Below are 20,999 nucleotides of genomic sequence, written 5' to 3'. Positions count from 1 at the left end.
TAGTTGTAAAAAGATGTTCAGTAAATTAGTTATTAGCTGATAATTGCTTACATGTAAAATGACATTTACAAGTATAGCTTATTTTTTTCAAAAAACTGTTTTGAATAGCTTTTTGAATTTTAACGTTTTGGAGTAATAAATTATTATAAAAAGCTGATTAGCTAAACACTCATATTGGCTATTTAATCGGTCAAACAGCTAATGGTGATCAAATAAGTCAAAATTGATTGATAAGCTAACTAAGTTAGCAAACAAGTCCTATGTGTCTACAATTAACAAATTGAAAGCAAATAATATGTTAACAGTATATTATGTATCTTTAATTAATGTATTATGTGCTTTCAATTTATTTATAAACATATAATCTATTAACTATGTAGAATTTGGTACATGGTATAATTTGCCGAGTTTTCTGTATAGAAGTTTGACGGTGATTTTATTTTAAATTTCTTGAAACCCAACTGGATTAGCGAATATATGCGCACCGCCGTACACTTGCCTGGGTCGGGTCCTTTTCCAAAGATAAAACAGTAAAGTTGGTGTTGGTGGGGGTGGGAGATAATAACATTGCAGCAGTACACTTTGCCACTATTTTTAGTTTTTTACCATCACGTACCATTGATTCAATTGTTATACTATGGAACAGGGTCAAACTTGCAAGGTGGATTATGGTCTTAAATTATGTATTTTTAGTATTATAATTGTGACCATTTAGAATATAAATTGTGTTTCTAAGTTTTGAAAATGTATAAATACAATACACGATCATCACAAATTGTAAATTTTCAAAGATAAATTAATATGTAAATTGTGTATCTTTAGACAGGTAAACTTGGGTACACATAATAATTTGCCACATTGATTATGCAGGGTGTTCGAGTTAATATATCAAGCCTGGATATTAATAACCCACAGGGATAAATCAAAGAATGCCCACTAAATTATTAAAGTCCAAAGGGAAAGATACAAGGACAACTTTTTAGTTTTTTTCTTTTCTTTTCTTTTTCCTTTTTATCTAGGATAGCAAATGGGCAATGTGGGACAAAGATTATTTAAAACCCTACCTTATTCCTTATCCCAGAAACCCTACCCCATTCTCTAATGTTGTTAGGGGAAGAAAATATTTCTCTATCCCTATCTCTCTGTTCAACCCCTAATCAAACTAATACAATTCTCAATATTTAAGTGAAATATCATTTACAAAATGCAAATTAGAACACAAATACATAATTACAAAATGAAATAATCTTCATTTTTCATCCTAAACCTGAATTGGATGCACTTTTAACACTATGTTTTTGTTCTTGAATAAACTTCATGGTTAGATGATAATTAGGCTACAGATTAGTCAGAGTCTAATATTACTACTTACTACCGAATCTTTAACCGAGAAAACCATTTTTTTAAAAGGTAATAATAACTAAAAGAACCTAGTATTACTACACAGGCTTATTATTGATTGCTTTAGTACATCCATAAAGAATCTGAAGCAAAAACCTTAAAGCTTCTCCATGGCATCAAGAAAAACTACTTGACAACAGTGAAAGACAAGAACATTAGGCAAATACTAGAAAACTTTCTGGAAGCTTGCCTCAATCTGTGTTGTACTAGGAGAGAATGCTGCATAAATACCTGCAAACAACACTTCATAGTCTGCTCACTCATGCAATTCAGCTCAACAAGTGTTTTTTTTTTTAAAGAAAAAAACACCCTTTTTATATTCTTATATACTCGTATATAATTGCCATTCCTTCTTCCTCAAGGGGTGTTACCTCGAGACTTGAATGCTGACCACCATGAGGATGGTCAAACGGTGAAAATTATTCAAGGAAATAAGGGCATGCAAAGGAGCCCTGTGTTTTCTGGAATTCCCATCATTATGTTGAGGTTCTGCAAGGCTTGACCAGAGGCTCCCTTCACAAGATTATCAATCTGCAGCAAGATCATTAGGAATTTAGCCCCAAAATATTTGCAGGAGATGACTAGTTTGATACAGATACAAAGTAAATCCGGCAAAATAATTCCGAGGACTTACGACAGATATTATTATAGCTCTCCCAGGAATTCGGTCAGGAAAGACATTCATGAGGCAGTAATTGGATCCCCGGACATGTCGGGTATGAGGAACTTCTTTGTCCTTTAGCAATACCACAAATTCTTCGTTCTGGATAGATTAAAAAACAATCAATTTGGCCCCTTTCTCCAAAGAACCAAAAGGTGCCATTTTTTGGTCTAACATATTTTGCAAAAGTTCTGAAGTTCATGACAATCATCACACACAACTCGATCACTTTTTATTTTTGGAATAAGGGTCAATAGGCCACCAAACTACACACAAAACTGCAATGGCCATTGAAAAAAAAAAAAAAAAAAAAAAAAAAACCATAATTGGATCCCTAAACATCGCAAAATCATGCAATTGAACCAAAAGTGACTTGTTTACCTATTAGTTGCTGATGTGGTAATGTGGTGGTTACCAGATTAAAAAAAAAATTTTAAAAAAACCTGCTCGGCTTTGTCTCAAGACTGCTGGAGTGCCGGAGATGAAGAGCTCTTTGTCTCCATGCCAGAGACGACAGGACCTCTTCGTCTCGTCCCTAGGCTGCCGGAGATGAAGACTGGTTTTTCGTCTCCGGCAATCTAGAGACTTAGCCGAGCAGGTTTGTTTGTTTGTTTTTATATTTTATTTTTTTATTTAAAATTATTAGAATAAAATTGTAAAAAAATATTTTTTTAAATATGGTAACCGCCACATAAGCAACTAATAGGTAAACAAGCCACTTTTGGTTCAATCGCATGATTTTGCGATGTTCAGGGATCCAATTGCAGTTTTTTTTTCAATGACCCAATTACAGTTTCGTGTATAATTCGGTGGCCTATTTTGACCCTTATTCCTTTATTTTTTGAGGTTTTTGATATATGAAATGAAGACAATGACTAGAAAGAACTTATCATTCCATCTCAATGGGAGAACAATCAAATAGGACAGGTAACAGGTTGGGTGATTCACAATGGTTGCAGACCTGATAATTAGGTACGGATTATTAAAAAGTTAAGACACAAACAACAGACCTCATAACATCTCCGCAAATGCTGGTATAATTCATCAGTTGTCACTCCAGGAGCCATTTCCACATATATAGTTGATTGCATGCCACGGCTCTGTCAATCAACAAGAGTGTAAAAGAAACAACATAAATACCTCAGAGATGAACAAGCAAACATCAATAGTTTAGAAGTTGCGGAAGGTTTTAGCTATTACCATTGGCATTAAGTGTGGAGTGAAACTAACAGTAACTTTTGAATTAGCAACTTCTGACAATCCTTGTTCAATCTCCGGAACTGCAAATCAAAACAGAAACCCTATCGCCACTTTAGTGGTCTAGAGCTAGAGATGGTAGGTAGCTCCCATCAGCCGTGCAAAATTTGTTTTAACTACAAAGTAACTACTATTTCCTAGCCTGGTGAAACTTCACGTTGGATCAAATGACAAAGTAGTCCATTTCAGGGTTAAACAATTATTGAAGATCTAACAAGGCCCTTCAAAAAATCCCCTAACATCTTTTAAATCAGAACTATACATATCAAGGTGCAGAAATCTTTGAGTTGCAGAATCTAGGCATATATCATATGGTTCTTGATGGAAAAATGCCTTCTTCTTCTTCTTATTTTTTTTTAATAAAAAGAGAAATTAGGAAAATATAAAATAGGATTATTATTATTATAATATAATAAGGAGTAGCAAATACACCTTATGCATCACTATAATTGATTATCAATACGGCAACGTGCAGTTATTATAATATATGGAGTAGTAGATATTTCTTATGCATTACTATAATTTAATTACTCACCATGGCGATGCCTTGTAATACCATAAGAATGAATCCCTTCTGCTATTTCAGTGTACAAATTGGCCTCTTTTGCACCACGTCCTGTAAGATAACACAAGTGCAGGAAATTGTTCTGTGATGCTTAAATTCAAGTAGCACAAATGACATGGATTATATTAAGGATGACTAGCTTTTCTTATATAACAAACCTGCTCCGCTAACACCAGATTTTGAGTCAATTATGATGTTTTTGAGTCCAATCAGGTTAGCCTGCAAGAGTTGAGAAAACAATTAAAGAAACAACAGGGGAAAAAAAAAAAGAAAAAGAAGCAAGCCTTAAACGCTCCAAATGGCCCATGAAATCCATTTACAGGCCAGTCATTTAGGTTGAAATATGACTTAAGCTTCTAGCCATTACTCAGGCTATTTCATAATCAAGATAAACAAGATATTGATCTCAATTAACTGACAAAAAAAAAAAAAAAAAAAGGCAAAATGTGTAGACATAGTTCAACTAAACAACAACCTTTATCAAGGGAATTAGAGGGAGTTGGATAGATGTTGGATAACAGCCTGGATTTGCAACTAATCGTGCATCTTGGATTTCTGTTCTATAGATCTCAGTCAAACCATATACTACTTCTTTCTGCATTCAAGTGCAAGAAAGCATTACAAAATATGAAAACCTTAGGTTAGATAAGAGGAAACCATTAATCAGATACAGAAAATCATTACATTCAACTCATGTTTCATGCAGAAAAAAATCTTTAAAACTAGAGATGCTGAATACTTTATTGATAAATTTTATAAGTTTAGTTATAGACCTTCATCATTGTCATTTATTTCTTTCATAAAGGAGTTACTCCAACTCCAAGTGAATGAACGTACCTGCAACTCTGGTGCAATGTGTGGCTGACCATACCATTCATCATATTCGGCAACATCACGCAGTCGGAAGTCCTACACATCACATAAACATTGCATCAGTCAGATAGTGCAACATTTCCCGAAAGTATCAAAAGATACTTGCTTGTGAACACAGTACAGTGTATGGTAAAACAATTGGTCAGTATCATACCGCAGAAAGATCAACAACTTTTAGGCTAGTTGGCAGACCTTTGATGATTTCCTAAAAAATAAAGTAATCAGCAATTGTTGGAAGAGCATAGATATGTTTGTGTCTATAGATGAATCAGTTACAATCAATATAAATTCTGTTATATGGCTAAAGGTGTAAACTTCATCATGAGACGGCAAAGAATTGTCTAAAAACCTGGGTTGTTCCATGTGGTAAACAACAAAACACTGCATCCACAGAAGAAAAATCTGCATCCTTGACAGCAACCAGGTTTGGCAAATCCTGAAAGAAACGTAAAGTTGTACATAATTAAAGAGGAATGTATAATAAAACCAAAGGAATTCTCGGGGGAGATATGGAAAATAATATATCTAATGATGATGACATTGAGATCCTTACTTGTGATACCAAGTGAGGAAAAACAGATTCTATCGATTGACCAGCTTTTCTATCTGCAGTCATTAGAGTGATCTTGAATTGGGGATGATTTGCCAGGAGTCTGATAATCTGCAAAATGTTGGGGAATCAGTAGCCTAAAAACAAGTTCATATATCACCCAAGAGAGTACAAACCAGAATTTTGGGAGAATACATATAACCCTTTACAGATCATCCAGTTTCATTAATCAATATTGAATTCAAAGTTCAAGAACTCACACCATGTCACCCATCTCAAAACTGCAAACAACTTCCTATGCAAAGCAGTGTCTTCTAGTAGCACTGTGGCAGTACACTGGAGTCACCAAATATATTTAAACACATTCGACAAAAGGGCGCTCAAGAAATCAATATTCAGTAACTTCTGAATTCCATTTCCACAACTATAAATAAAGATTATTCTACGGACCATTCAGATAATGACACTAACTGTATTAATGATTTCCGATGAAAGCTAGTACCTCAGAGCCAGTATAGCCACTAGCTCCAAGAACACCAATTCGAAACTTTTCTGATTGTTGAGCTTTAGCCGCCGAAAACTGCAAACTTTGCGGTGGAGGTGACGCCACTGAAGAAGCTCTAACACAGAGCTTCCTCGGCTTTGAACTCTTCAATTCATCCTACAATATAAACTGCATTAATCATTCGCCCTCTTCGCAAGAACAAAATCTTACAAATTTCTGAAAAAAAATAAATAAATAATCAAGAAAATGAACCTGAAACTTCAAAGGGTAACCTCGATCGAGACAACTCGAACTAAAAGCACCTAAAGAACTCATCTTTACGGCTAAACTCTGAGTGTGAGACGAGGGAAACTTTATAGACCAAAAAAAGTAAAAAATTGTAGGCTCGTAGCAGAAATGGGAAGCTCAAGAGTCAAGAGCCCAACACCGACAGCGGCGGAGACAGTGGTATGGCGCAGAACTACAGAAACTATTACTCCGTGTATTCGGTCATTTGAAGGAAAAGGACGGGAAAGACGAAGACTAGAAGCGGGTTAGCCCGGAATTTCGTAAGCAACAACTAGGGTCTAGGGATTGCAATTCGTCACCAAAAGTCCAAAACACGTTGGTCAGCAGATTTGATTTTTTAAATTTTGTTAACATCTTTTAATTTAGACAAATGTAATACTTGATCATTAAAATCTTTTCATCAATATTCAATCACCCTATGCTATGTAAACATCAATTTAAGGGTTAAATTTATTTTTTCACAACCTGTGTCTTCAGTTTGCGAATCTATTAATGAACCATGATAAATGACTAAGATTGTACTCAGTTTTTACAAGAATATATATATATATATATATATATATATATATATATATATATATATATATATATATATATATATATATATATATATATGCGTGATTGATTCTCATTTCTCTATTTTTTTTTGTTTCACAATAAATGCACTTTCTCTCTCTATCTCTAAAAATAGCAATTATATAAATCTTAGATTTGCTACAATCACTCTCCGAATTGCACTAATCACTAACGTGTTGCTCCAATCAGTCTTTCGATTGCTCATAAATCATAGATCGGCTTAGATAGCATACCTATTTGGTGGAAATAGGTACTTCTCTTTCACCCCATATATATACACACATAACACGCACGCTTGATTTTCGTTTCTCTACCTCTCTTTTTGTCTCATACACATATTCTCACTCTATTTCTCTCTAAAAATAACAATTATATAAAGCGTAGATTCACTCGGACCATTCCTTCGATGGCTCCAATCACTCTTCCGATTTGCTCCAATCAGTCCCTATCTATATCTAAAAATAGCAATTATATCAATCTTAGATTTGCTCAAATCACTTCACCGATTGCCCTTGCTAATCACTCACCCATTGGTCCAATCATTATTTCGATTGTTCATAAATCATAGATCGACTTGGATAGAATACCCAATTAGTGAAAATAAGTACCTCTCTTTCACCCCATATATATATACGCACACAACGCGCACGCTTGATTCTCGTTTCTCACTTTATCTTTTTGTTTTATACACATATTCTCTCTCTACATCTCTATAAAAATAACAACTATATAAATCTTAAATTCGCTCCGATCACTCCTCTACTTGCTCTAATCACTTCTCCGTTGCTCTGATTAGTCTTCCAATTGCTTATAAATCTTAGATCGGTTTAGATAGCTTACCCAATTGGTGGAATAAGGTAATTATCTTTCACCTTTACGATTGAATTCACCCATGGTGTAATATTGAGATAACTAGTTAGGTACCTCGTTTCTTCTTCAAATTTGGTCTAAGACAGAAGTGTAGAGTTCATTGAGCTATTTAATATCACAAGTCACTCCATATCTTTACGCACACAACGCGCACGCTTGATTCTCATTTCTCACATTCTCCTTTTGTCTTATACACATATTTTCTCTCTACCTCTCTCTAAAAATAACAACTATATAAATCTTAAATTCACTCCGATCACTCCTCTAATTGCTCCAATCACTTCTCCGTTGCTCTGATCAATCTTCCAATTGCTTATAAATCTTAGATCGGTTTAGATAGCTTACCCAATTGGTGGAATAAGGTAATTCTTTTTCACCCATGGTGTAATATTGAGATAACTAGTTAGGTACCTCGCTTCTTCTTCAAATTTGGTCTAAGAAAGAAGTGTAGAGTTCATTGAACTATTTAATATCACAAGTCACTCCATAGTAGAGGTGTCAAACGGACAGGTTAATCCGAAGTACAATCTAAACCTGACTCGCTTAAGCCGTCCCGATCCAGTCAATTTACTATATAGCATACATGTACGACGGTGGGTGAACAAGGCATAGAAACCACTCATATCATGTGGATTTTGCCTTCCGTACACTTACAAATAAGGAGGCCATTGGTGCTTTACATACACCATGTTTCGGACAAACATTTCCTTTTAAACCACTAAAGCACAAATAGTCAATAACTATTAAAATATCAATTTTCTATAAATTTATAACACTATTCGACATTGTTTTTTGTATCGTTTTATGTGTATGTTAAATAAACACTTTTTATAATAAGATCATCACCATTCACCAATAATGCATTTTAGGCGAGACTTTTCTACATTTAAGTGAGTAATAAAAAAATGTATCTAAAGGTGATTTTGTGAGGAAAATAAATAAAAAACACCGCGGATACTCGTGTTGCTCGCCAACCATGTCTAATGAGTGCCAATTTTTTTATTTGTTTTTTTCCCCATATTTTCCTTCCCCATATCTTTCTTATTTGACAAAATTTGACAAAATTCCGATACTATTGAGATTTTGAGATGCTCTATTTTGGATAAATTGACTACTTTTTAAATGCTTTCCAACTAAGTAAAGAGTCATCCCATTTCCCAGGTGGCCAGGTGAACCATATCATAAAGCAACTTGCGTTTGCTATTGATGCACAAATAATAAATAAAATATCATTTATTTGAACTCACGTAAGAATAACAATAATGAAGCATGGTTGCATCTCCCTCTTAATTCCCCTCTTTAAAAGTTAATTTTCTGTCTCTAAATTTGATTGATTAAAATACTAATTTATTATTTTAAAAGTCTACAAAATCATAATTGAATACACCCTTAAGGGACGTGGTAGTGCAATAATATGTGAAATTGTTTTTTATAAACAATAAAAATATTATTTTTACTATTTAATAATATGATATTTGATGATAGTTTCTTTGTATTTATTAATTCAAATTACAACAAATATGATATTAAATAATAATAATAATATTAATAATACTCCATAAAACACGAAATTAGTGTCCAAACACGACTCTAAGTCTCTAAGAAGGCGTCTGTATTTTATTCTATCTCTAAAACCCTCCCTATTTCTCTCTCTATCCTCTTCTCTCTTATTCGTCATCTCTTTTTAGCTTGATGGAGGTGGGAGCTAACCTCCATCATAAGCAGCGCGCCATTTTTTATTACAGAAAACCCTAATGTTCTGCAGAGAGGCACGTCAATTGACTTCTCTGATTGAATTCGAGTTTCAGAATGTTTCCGTGGAACATCGCCAGGTCGGCGGAGGCCATGTTCTCCCGCTGGGCGATGAAGAGGGTCTGCAAGTTCGTGTTGAAGAAGAAATTGGGGAAATTCATACTTGGAGACATCGATCTCAACCAGCTCGATGTCCAGCTCAGCGCCGGAACCATTCAGCTCTCTGATCTTGCTCTCAACGTTGATTATCTCAATCAAAAGGTACCGTTAGCGCCGGTACATTCGTTGCCTTTTTTGTTTTCTAATGTCTTGTATAATATAATGATCATAATACGAAGAAAGCTTTAGGGTTGCAACTTCATCCTTTCCTTCAACTGAATTGGTAGGCAATTAGGTATAAGCTGAGGAAAACTTAGAGATTTATAGTTGATAAGCTATTACGCTAGCTGAATTGGGAATTTTGGTTATAAACCTGCCTTTTTACAGCTGAGGACGTTACTTTCAAGTGCTCACATGCTTGATCGTGACATACTTTCCTTTTACCCTTTTATGAGTTTAAATTGTTTTCTTCCTCCACTCCTAAAGCCATTTGGTACAGTTGAAAAACCCAAAAAAAAAAAAAAGAAAAAAGAAGAAGCTTACTTTGCCTTGTTTGATTGCATATGATACAGCACATTTTATCTTCTATTTGTAGTGTAATCAGTTACAATAAAATTGTGAAACAAACTTGTTTGTTTTATACTACTCTAATTTAATTAACTGTAGTGTAGGGAGTAATGTTCCCAGCAGAACAGGTTTCATTCCCTCTGTTTTGGGTAGTCTTAATGAAGGACGTCATTGTCTTTATTTCAATCAATATCTAGTTTGAATTTACCTTGTATTTTGGACCTCGCTGATAGAACCACGTGATTCTGAGGGTTGATTTAGGCTATGATTACACATGTCTCATATAAAATATAACATTATTCCTATACCAAACTTCTTTATACCCTTTCGCAGAGTTCGCTTTTTCCATGTAGAGAAGGTGGAAAAGTGAACCTCACACATTCTCATTTTACAGACCATTGTACCCTTCTGTTTTCCAGTTTGGTTCCACGTCAGCAGTAGTGATGAAAGAAGGTTCTATTGGCTCTTTGATGGTTACGATGCCCTGGAAGGGAGATGGATGCAGTGTAGAGGTTGATGAACTTGAGCTTGTTTTTGCTCCTCGTTCATGCCATGTCTCTGGAAATGGATCTGGAGCTTGTACATCCAGTCAGGAACCTCAGGACCACTATGTCAGCCATGGTTCGCCTAATCTTGAGCATGATACTGTTGATAATGCTGGAAGAAGCACTTCCTTGGATGTTCATGAAGGAGTCAAAACTATTGCCAATATGGTAAAATGGCTGCTCACGAAATTTCATGTGAAAATTAGAAAAGTGATTGTAGCATTTGATCCTTGTTTTGCTGCAGAAAAGGACAAAGGTCTTAGTAGAATATTGGTTCTAAGGTTGACTGAGATAGACTGTGGGACATGCATATCTGAGAGTGCTTCTTCAGATTGTGAGGTGATGGCTGGTAACTTACTTGGGTTAAGTCAAATGACCAACTTTGTCAAGTTTCAAGGAGTGGTACTTGAATTTCTTCACATGAATGGTATTGATGACAAGACACCATATCCATGTGCTTCGGGAACAACAGTTGGTGAATGGTCAAGCGGCTCTTACCGAAATGTGACCATCCCAGTAATCACTGGTGAAAGTGGTGGGTTTTCAGGGAGTCTGAAATTGTATATACCTTGGAATAATGGTTCTCTTGATATGCACAAACTGGAGGCAGATGCTTTTATTGATCCCTTGCAATTGAAATTCCAACCTACTAGTGTTAGAAGCTTCATACACTTGTGGGAAATTTTCAAAGACATGGGGGATAAGAACAGGAACAGCATCATTAGCAAGGGAACTGAATCTGACCACTGCAATGAACAGCTGAATTATGGCTTATCAAATACAGATTCTTGTAGGCTTGCTGAAGAGGTTCTTCCTAGACATAAATATTTTTCTGCAGAATACCTTCCTCAAATTGATGAAGAGCCAGTGACACAGGCCCTACTGTCTGAGTCACATCTTATTTCAGATTGGTTGATGAGCCAGAAAGACAAAATTGAAGAACCTGACTTTGGAGCTAGGTTTGAATCTCTCTTTGTAGTTCTGTTATTTATATCGAAGCAGCTTGAACTAAATGTCTGACAAATCCTTCCAGTTTTGCACTATCTTTTTATTTAGTGCATTGAGAACTTTTTATCTGCCTTTTTTTTTTTTTTTTTTAAATTATTTTATTTGGCAATTGCACTTACAACATATGTGTATTAGAAATGTAAACCATCTCCTCATATCATGTGTTAAGAAATAATGATTTGGACTATTGAATTGTAAAACATTTGGAGAGAGGGAGAGAGAAGAAGAAGATGTGAAACTAGATAGATTGAATGATACCTTGATTACAAGAGCCTATTATTTATAGGATGTGAGTATAAATGACCCTTCTTTCTATAACATGTGATAAATGTATGACTCCTTATGTGCGCATCATATGTTAAATAAAGAAATCTGACAACTCTTCATTTTCTAACATCATTTTTGTCGTTTCTCATGGTTTTTCTGCCCTAAGTACTCCAACTGAAATAGTTAATCCTTTTACCAAAACTTGAGTATTTTTATTATATTACGTTATCTCCTCCCTTCTACATATGAAGTAATCATTACAAGCTTTTTGATTTACTCACTGTCTATGTAATAATGAGCTAATAATCTGTATGGACATGGATTCTTACTGATATCTCATTTTCTTCTGTTACTCTTTTGCAGTGTGGATCAGTTTTTTGAATGTTTTGATGGCTTGAGAAATTCACAGTCAGCTTTGGGAAGCAGTGGGATGTGGAATTGGACATGTTCTGTTTTCAGTGCAATAACTGCTGCATCCACTCTTGCTTCTGGATCATTACATATTCCTTCAGGTATGTCTTGATTGTCTTCACAACTATATATTATAGTTGGTGTATTACTTGGTAGAAATTGCCATTTCATTTATTACTAGTTGATGTGTTAAGGCAGTAAAGCTCATGCAAGATGAAATATCCTTGCTTTGTTGCTTTTGCTAAAATTTTCCAATTATGGAGTTTTTATATACTAGAAAACAATTGATGTGACTTCCCCTTTCAAGTTTTCTGCATCATTACATGTTCAATCAAGAAGTTAGTTCTACAAGATAGGTGAATAGTCATAAAGGAAGCTAATCTTTCATCTATTTCAAATGCTCAAGATACATGCAAAGATATTTAGTATTCAATTTGAAGTGGTCGCTCCTGTAAAATGGTTGTAACATGTCTCCTCAGCATCATGCTCTTTATCTTCAGTATGAAAAAGTGAACGATAGATGATGTTGGACAAGTATTGGAGCTGGATGTCATGAAATTTTTGGAATTTTTGCATTTGATCTGGAGATGTCAGTGTTGAGAATTTGCCTGCTATATGAAGATCTGAAGGATCTGAATTCCCCATATCTTATCTATTAAATTGCATTGATATGCCTAGCTCATGCTTGAATCACTTTGCGTATTTTATACAAATTCAAAGATGTTCTCATGTTTCCTGATTTTATCTGTCCCTTTTCTAGCAAGGGATTGAAGAATTTATATTTCTTTGTTAAATAGGGATAACTGTATTGGTTGTGTAGTTAAGGTCCTTTTGTTGTAGAAAAACTCCTTTAAAGAAACCATTCATGTGCATTCTTTGGCTCAGATCAGCTGCATGTTGAAACCAACCTCAGGGCAACTATTTCCAAAATATCTATAATATTTTTCTTCACTGATGAGGATGGCAAACATTGCTCCAGTGCGGAGGCAGCCCAGATAACTACTGGTTCTTCTGTTCATTATATGAGTGCACATTTCAATGACATGTCCCTTGTATTGCAGGTAACTGTAGCTGTCTTTTTCTGGACTTGCTCTGTATTCTCTATATTACTAAATATTCAAGATGAATTTAACAGGTACGCCGTCACGAAATGAATTTTGAAGCTAAGGTGCAGCATGTTGGACTGGTCGACTGCTTCTCTAGTGGGGATGTGATGTTGAATGATGGTAAGGACATAGAGGAAATTCAAGGTGCAGTTCAAAATGCTATCCCACACATTCCTAGGTCCAGCGAAAAAGGCGAACTAAACAATCTAACTGGAGCTACTAGAGATTTTTCTATGCTATCTGATTATAGGTGCACACACCCACAAACATTTAGAGGTCCAGATGATGTGGTTCAGGTAAAATTACTTGAAACCGTTGGTGATATTCAGTGTCAAATCAGAATTGATTCCTCTGGTGACTCGTTCATTGGACCAATGTCTTTCTCATTGAAGCTACCATACTTCATTTTTTGGGTGAATATTGATTTGGTTTGTGAAATATCTGAACTTCTGAAGCAAATTGGGGGTTCTTTTGAAAGGACTAGCATAGTGGCTCCTTGCGAGGACTATCAGTTTTCTTCTAAAAAGGAAGAAATGAAGAGCTCTTTCACACAAGAAAATTTAATGGGCAATGTATTCATTCCAAATGCTAGAATAATATTGTGTTTCCCATTTGGAAAAGGTGGAGGTTTAAGGAGTTACTCTTCTTGGGAACACTTGATTGCTCTTGACCTTTCTTCATCAATACCAACAGGGAATAAAAGAGATGCCATGAACCAAACATCAATTGCTTGTTCCAAGAACATGTACTCTTTACAAACATCACAGTCTTTGCATTTGAGTTTTGGGGGTCTTAATATCTACTTAATTACTTTAGCATCTGAAGAGAATGTAGATAGTAGCCCTGATGCTGAACACAAGCAGAGATATTTAGCTCAGAACATTATGTCCATATCTTGCGGAACACAACATTCTGTTGTTAGCTTGTTCTGGCAGGAGAGTCCTGTTGTTGCCACAGGTGATATGGTGAAGAAAGCCAAACTCCTTGCGTCTTCAGATATTAACAGGAAGAGAGATAGATTTAGGGGAAAAGACTATGAATTTGCATCTGTTAGTACAGTGAAGGATTCAGAAGATTTTGATGGTATTCAACGAAAGATGATAGAGAGCTCTGAATTTTTCATTCATGCACGGATATCTCCTTTGGTAGCTACTCTAAGCAAGTCTCAGTATGTCTGCATACATCATCTTCTGAGTCAGTTGATTGATCGTTTATCACAAATTTCCTCTGTTTCAGCTGATACTAAAGAAACATCTTCTGCATCACAAGCATCAGTTCTCATTGAATGTGAATCTTTAACTATTTCAATTGGTTTGGAAGTAGTGGAGAATGTTAAGGGATCATTCCAGTATGAGCTACCAGGTTGTTGGCATAGTTTGAGACTTGAGGTTAAGAAATTCGGATTTTATTCTGCTTCTAACATTGGAAGAATTAGCAATACTAGTTTTCTCCGCGTCCTCCACAGTGATGGAAAGTTGTGGGGGCATATTTCTGGAGTTGCAAGGGAAGAGGTTCTTCTGATATCATGCAATGATGCTTCCATGGGACGTGGTGATGGAGAAGGTTCAAATGTAATATTTTCCAAAAGATCAGGTTCTGATATAATACACCTTTTGGATCCTCAAAGTTTGAGCAATTACACATCCATTACTGTCAGGTGTGGCACTATTGTGGCAGTTGGTGGACGGTTGGATTGGTTGGATAGGATTACATCCTTCTTCAGTTTGCCCTCTCCTGAAACTGAACAATGTGATGACAGTTCACAGAAAAAATGTTGCAAGGAAAGTCTGCCTTTTGAATGTTCTTTTGTTCTTAACTTGGTAGACATTGGTTTGAGCTATGAGCCGTATTTGATGTTTAGCAAAGGCTCTGATTTCAAGCTAGATTCTGGCAATGGAAATGAAGTGGTAGACAAGCAGCATGTTGCTTGCCTCTTGGCAGCATCTTCCTTGAGGATATCCAACACCAGTTTTGCTGATTCTGCTGTCAGGGATTACAAAATTAGTGTGCGGGATCTGGGCTTGCTTCTTTCTGTGGTTGGTGAACCGGGGAGTGTTGCCCATATTTATGGTGTTGAGCATCTTCGCAAGATCGGCTATGTCAAAGTTGCTCAAGAGGCCAACCTTGAAGCACTTTTGAGAATTTACTGTGAGAATGGTAATTTGTGGGAAGTTGAATGCTCAGGATCCCAGATTTTTATGAATACTTGTCATGACACTACTTATGGTTTGATTTGTTTGGCCACCCAACTTCAACAGCTTTTTGCACCTGATATGGAAGAATCAGTAGTGCACTTGCAAACGAGGTGGGATAATGTTCAACAGGCAAGTGGGAGTAAAGAATTATGGACCTTTGAGGGCGACTCTCCCATATCAACTTCTACTGTCCTGACATCAATAGCGGATGTGGAGTGTAAAGCCAGTATAATAAATATTATGGATGAAATATGCGAAGATGCATTTCAGGTAGAGAGAATTAGTGATGCTCAAGCTGATACTTGTGAATCACCTATTCATGTGTCATTAAATGATAGTTGTATTGGTGAGGCATGTTATTATAGTAATATTGCAGCTCAACATTTCTGTAAGAGCTTGCCTCTTTCTGAGTCATCTCCAGCAGCTGGACTAGAAAATGGTGAGAGTTCATTTTCAGAAGAAAAATTGCCTGAATTCATTGAAGATTATGTATTGTCTGATTTATGCCCTCTCTCAGAGCTGTCATTAAAAAGCAACTCACCAAATGATATTCTTAAATGCAAAACTAGTTCTCTGAAGAATGGAGATGACCAACAAGAAAGTAGTGGGTGGTATGATGACAGCTCATTAAGAATTATAGAGGATCATGTTTCAAAAGCCAGTGGACACGATGATTCCCTGCAATATGTGAAGTGTGAGGCTTCCAGCAGTCAAACTGGAACTGATGAAAATGGAAAAGTCAAGGGTCGCATAGTTTTTAATGATGTGAATGTCTCCTGGAGATTATATGCTGGCTCTGACTGGCAAAATATTGAGAAAAGTGTCCAGCGTTCTGCTGGTACATATGTACGTGATATAACTTCTTACTTAGAGCTCATATTGTCTGGAGTGGGCTTTAAGTATGACATATTTCCTGATGGTGGAATACATGCATCTAGACTGTCCATTGCGGTTCAGGATTTCTTTCTTAATGACCGCCGCAATGATGCCCCATGGAAACTGGTAAGGTTGAAAGGTTTTAAACTTTATTTGATTTATTATTTATTTATTAGAACTCCTGTAGCCTAGATTGGACTGGATCTGAACCCTTCTGTTTGATTTTCAAGGTGCTTGGGTATTATCAGGCAAAAGATTGTCCAAGAAAGTCCTCCTCCAAAGCAATTAAGCTGGATCTAGAAGCTGTCAGACCTGATCCTGCCATCCCTCTGGAGGAGTACCGGTTAGAAAGTTACCCCTTTCCTCCATTTTTACCAATGAAAAATTCCTTGTCAAATATGTTCAATCAGTAAAATGATAGTATGTGTTGTTTATCTTCAGATTGCGCATTTCTTTCCTCCCAATACTGTTGCATCTTCACCAAAGCCAGCTTGATTTTCTCATCATCTTTTTTGGGGGAACAAACTCAGCATCTAATTCATCCCAGGGTGCTTCACAAAATCTACATGAATCAAGAACAATTTCACAGCAGAAAACTGTGATTGGTGGTCATGTAATCCCCATGGAAGCATTACTTCCATACTTTCAGGTGAGTGGTTTGGAATTCTGTTTTGCCAAATCTGGTAGCTCCCTGCATTTGTGCAAGAAAATATTACTATTCAAAATTTCCTTGCATTGGATTTATCATGTTAGCTTTTAAGCTTATCCTTGTTATGGGGGTTGCTTGAATTTTGGGTGCAGAAATTTGACATATGGCCTACGCTTGTTCGCGTTGACTATAGTCCTTGTCGTGTTGACTTAGCTGCATTAAGAGGTGGAAAGTATGTGGAACTTATTAACCTTGTGCCTTGGAAGGTATTCTTCTTATTCTCCCTCTTTTCTTTTCTTTTCTTTTTTTCACTTTTGAATTACCTTCCATTGGTTGGTTGTATTGAATATTCCCCACAATAAATATGTATTTAGTCATTACCAGAGAAAAAGGGGGAAGGAATAGTGAATTAAGAATTCTAACATCAATGCTACAAGCTAGTGGTTGCAGGGTCATTGTTATATTATGTTAATAAACTTGCTCTGACATTAGAGAAACAGAAAATATGAGTTTTCTCCTTTGCTTGACAATTGCACTTCAGGTGCAAGATGATGAGATTTCTTATGCATGTAGAAATTGGTATTCAATTCTTCTCTCTTATTTCTAATGTCAGGGTGTTAAGATGAACCTCAAACATGTCCATGCTGTTGGTGTCTATGGCTGGGGTTCTGTGTGTGAAACAATAATAGGGGAGTGGTTGGAAGATATTTCCCAGAATCAGGTTAGTGTTTTACCTCCAGATTGCATCATTTGGATTCCATTTCTATTCTGGCTACATTGAGGATGCAATTTGACAAGAGTTGTGTTCTGTAGATTCATAAACTATTGAAAGGGCTTCCTCCTATTCGATCATTGGTTGCTGTTGGTTCTGGTGCTACCAAATTGGTATCTCTTCCAGTTAAGAGCTACAAAAAGGATCACAAATTGCTTAAAGGAATGCAAAGAGGTATATTGTTATTAACTACTAATGATTTCTGGAAACTCTACTTCACAAAAGAAATACAATCTTCTGTTTATAAATATTTTCAATTTCTTTCTGCCAAATATGGAGCTCTTTTTTACAAAAGGTGTCATTTTGATGCTGCTGAACTGTATTCTTAAAATTGCCTGTCACTTAACTCTGGAAAGATTTCTCATGCATATTTTTTCTTGCAGCAATATATTGTAATACCTTAATACCTAAAGACGTCATGTCGTATTTTCTGCAGGCACATTTGCATTCCTTAGAAGTATATCACTTGAAGCAATTGGGTTGGGAGTACATTTGGCAGCTGGTGCTCATGAAATTTTACTGCAAGCAGAATATATACTGACAAGCATTCCACCATCAATGCCATTGCCTGCACAGAATAGGGGGAACAGTGTGAGATCTAATCAACCTGTAGATGCTCGGCAAGGAATCCAGCAGGTGGGCATTCCAATATCTGAAATGTGATTTCTATACCATCATTGCATGTTAAGTGAGGATTGTGATTCTTTAGATCCAATAGTTGTAAGCTAATTAGAAGTAGTTCCAATCTTAAACCAGCATTAGTTAAAAAGTTGTTTGTCTTTGAATGAATATTGTTCTTGATTGGTGTGTGAAACTGTTAAATGGCTGCTTCTTCCCCTCATTTCCTTCTTTTGTAATCTCCTCTTTTTTAAGTCTTAAACTTTTTTCAAGTGATTGCTCTGCAGTTTCTTTACTATATGCATTTGGTTAATCATATCTAATTTATGATTATTGTTCCATCCTTCTCAAAAGAGGAAATAACTGAATGAGGGTTAGCCAAAGATTGGTGGTGGTATGAAACCAGATATTGTTCGGAATGATACCTGTACAGCCCTACCGGGGAATTCAATTTAGATTTTTTAAATTTTATTTTGAAAAGACACTCTCCATTGACTGTGAATCTGTAATTTGGCAGGCATGTGATAGTATAAGTGTTGGCTTCAGTAAATCTGCTTCTGCCTTGGTACGGACTCCCTTGAAACGATACCAACGTGGTGCTGGGGTGGGAAGTGCTTTAATGACTGCTGTTAAGGCTGCTCCTGCAGCAGCAATAGCTCCAGCTTCAGCCACTGCACGTGCTTTTCACTGTGCTCTTATCGGGGTTAGGAACAGGTGAACCCTTGCTCTCTTGGTCTCTCCTGCTTCAGTCTATACCCTCTGAAATGAGTACTGTACACACGCATGTGACCTTGGCTCTATCTGCATTACTTCATGACATATGGATTATAGTATAATTGTAAACAACATTTTTATGCAGCCTTGATCCTGACCGCAAGAAAGAGTCTTTGGATAAATACATGGGAACATCTCCGCCTCAACAGTTCATGTAGTTGGTATGTAGCACAGAAGTAGATTGATTTGTTTTTTTTTTTATGCACGATAACATCTCTACTTAACACGCTTATTATGTAGTGTTCTAAAATATCTACTGAATCATGCTAGAGTGCCTTCAAATATATGAATCCCTGAAAGCAAATGGAGGACAGAGTGATTGATTGATAATGGAGGCTTGCTGCCTTGGGTGGATTTTTGTACAGAGATTGATTGTGTCGTGCTTAGTTCCTATTTACAACCTTGTGTTTCTTTTTGGCATAGGTGAGTTATACTTGTGATAAATCTCTGCTAATGCTTATTAAGTGGCTTTAATGTAAATCAAAAACTGATTTTGTCCTTCTCATTGGTTGCCAGGTGTTGTAAACATTGTAGAGTTTATCGAACCAATTCTTTTCCTGTAAAAAGAAATGTTAATGTGTAAATATGGAGTGTACATAGAAAGTAATGGGGTTTTAGTATGTTTATTTCTTTCTGCTCATCAAGTGGAGCACTGTACATAATGGGTCATTTGATCAGTGATAGTCTCTTTTGCTGTTTTAGTTTCCCATATGGTGCCACGTACACCCTCCCCCTCTGGGTTGTTTCGGGGGGATGGGGGATTATATTTAACCAAATGTTCATTACAACTAAGATGAAGATTTCATTATAAAATTCATTTGGCTTGAACTGAGTGTTTATTTCCATTAACGTAGATATACATCATGTTTCTGACTGTCTCTTGTACTGGTGTATGTCTCATTTGGAATTTCCTCTTTAATTAATTTGTATGTATATCAATGGATCAGGTCATCGTCTATTGTTTCGTGATTGATTATTCTTAATTGGATCATTAGACATAACTCAAATAGTATACCCCTAACGTATCATAACAAAAAATAAATATAAAAATAAAGGAATCGTGATTGATTATTCTTAATTGGACCATGAGACATAACTCAAATAGTATACCCTTAACTTGCCTGTACACTGCCGCTGAAGCAAGGTCGCGAGGCATTTTTCATTCTCATTCCTTCCTCTAAATATAGTGAACCAAACACCCTAGAGAGTCAACAATTCTTAGCCACTTAATTCTTTCCTTCTTTAATCCTTAGCTTGTTATTTCTTAGGAGAATAATAATTTTAGTGTTGTTCACTGTTCGTTTATTTTAATTGGATCTTTATATCTTAGCTTGAAAGTTGTGCATAGTAGAAATATAATTTCCAAGAAATGAATGAAAGAAATGGCAGCAGTAAAGTAAATGATGATGGATAAAATACAGTGCACAATCCTACATTAATTATTACTCCGTACAAATTAAAGATAGTTGAAAGTGCAAATTAAAGATTTGTACAAACTATATATGAAGAAGAAAATGACAATGCATGTATGTATGTGTACATGCATAATAATCCAGTAGTTGTTCTTGGTCTTGACACATGAAGTACAAAATCAGACGGAGTGGAGATGGAAGAATATCTATCAAAGTCAAGGAAATGGAAGAAAAGATAGATAGATAGATCGAAAATATAATGCATTAATATCCAGGTTAGATAGATCCAGTGAGTCAGATGAGATAGATTAACAACACCCCAAAATTCTTAAACAACGAACTTAGCTTGAATTGCTTGCTGCTCAGATCGTTCAGCTCTAATATTAATCAATCAAGAAAACA

At 35.9% G+C, this 20,999-nt stretch overlaps 2 protein-coding genes across 4 annotated transcripts; one reads left to right on the top strand and one right to left on the bottom strand.

Annotated features, from left to right (window-relative positions):
- Positions 1–1,381: 1,381 nt before the first annotated feature.
- Positions 1,382–6,419, bottom strand: LOC109162194 (probable N-acetyl-gamma-glutamyl-phosphate reductase, chloroplastic). Its single transcript, XM_019310937.1, has 14 exons — positions 6,065–6,419; positions 5,810–5,968; positions 5,311–5,418; positions 5,107–5,193; positions 4,912–4,962; positions 4,722–4,793; positions 4,360–4,479; positions 4,043–4,103; positions 3,855–3,935; positions 3,263–3,342; positions 3,073–3,162; positions 2,036–2,164; positions 1,773–1,932; positions 1,382–1,632 (listed from the first exon to the last, which is right to left on the bottom strand). The coding sequence occupies exons 1-13, from the start codon at positions 6,125–6,127 to the stop codon at positions 1,825–1,827; spliced, it is 1,209 nt and encodes a 402-aa protein (XP_019166482.1). The 5' UTR covers positions 6,128–6,419; the 3' UTR covers positions 1,382–1,632; positions 1,773–1,824.
- A 2,733-nt stretch (positions 6,420–9,152) lies between these two features.
- Positions 9,153–20,017, top strand: LOC109161971 (autophagy-related protein 2). 3 transcript variants are annotated; one of them, XM_019310565.1, is made up of 16 exons: positions 9,153–9,559; positions 10,384–11,468; positions 12,148–12,296; positions 13,081–13,256; positions 13,331–15,792; positions 15,829–16,498; positions 16,603–16,715; positions 16,814–17,021; positions 17,174–17,287; positions 17,635–17,742; positions 17,835–17,967; positions 18,230–18,429; positions 18,929–19,125; positions 19,271–19,346; positions 19,456–19,608; positions 19,702–20,017. In XM_019310565.1, exons 1-14 carry the CDS (start codon positions 9,356–9,358, stop codon positions 19,341–19,343), a joined length of 5,892 nt encoding a protein of 1,963 aa, XP_019166110.1. In that variant the 5' UTR covers positions 9,153–9,355; the 3' UTR covers positions 19,344–19,346; positions 19,456–19,608; positions 19,702–20,017. The 3 variants fall into 3 exon arrangements, with proteins under 3 accessions (XP_019166110.1, XP_019166109.1, XP_019166111.1); XM_019310564.1 differs by having other exon boundaries at positions 13,331–16,498; XM_019310566.1 differs by having other exon boundaries at positions 9,386–9,559; positions 10,359–11,468; positions 13,331–16,498.
- Positions 20,018–20,999: the final 982 nt, after the last annotated feature.

This window comes from Ipomoea nil, unplaced genomic scaffold (genome assembly GCF_001879475.1).
Source record: "Ipomoea nil cultivar Tokyo-kokei standard unplaced genomic scaffold, Asagao_1.1 scaffold2926, whole genome shotgun sequence".
Taxonomy (NCBI): Eukaryota; Viridiplantae; Streptophyta; class Magnoliopsida; order Solanales; family Convolvulaceae; genus Ipomoea; species Ipomoea nil.
The sequence above is the reverse complement of the archived record's forward strand: the minus strand, read 5'-3'. Positions and strand labels throughout refer to the sequence as shown.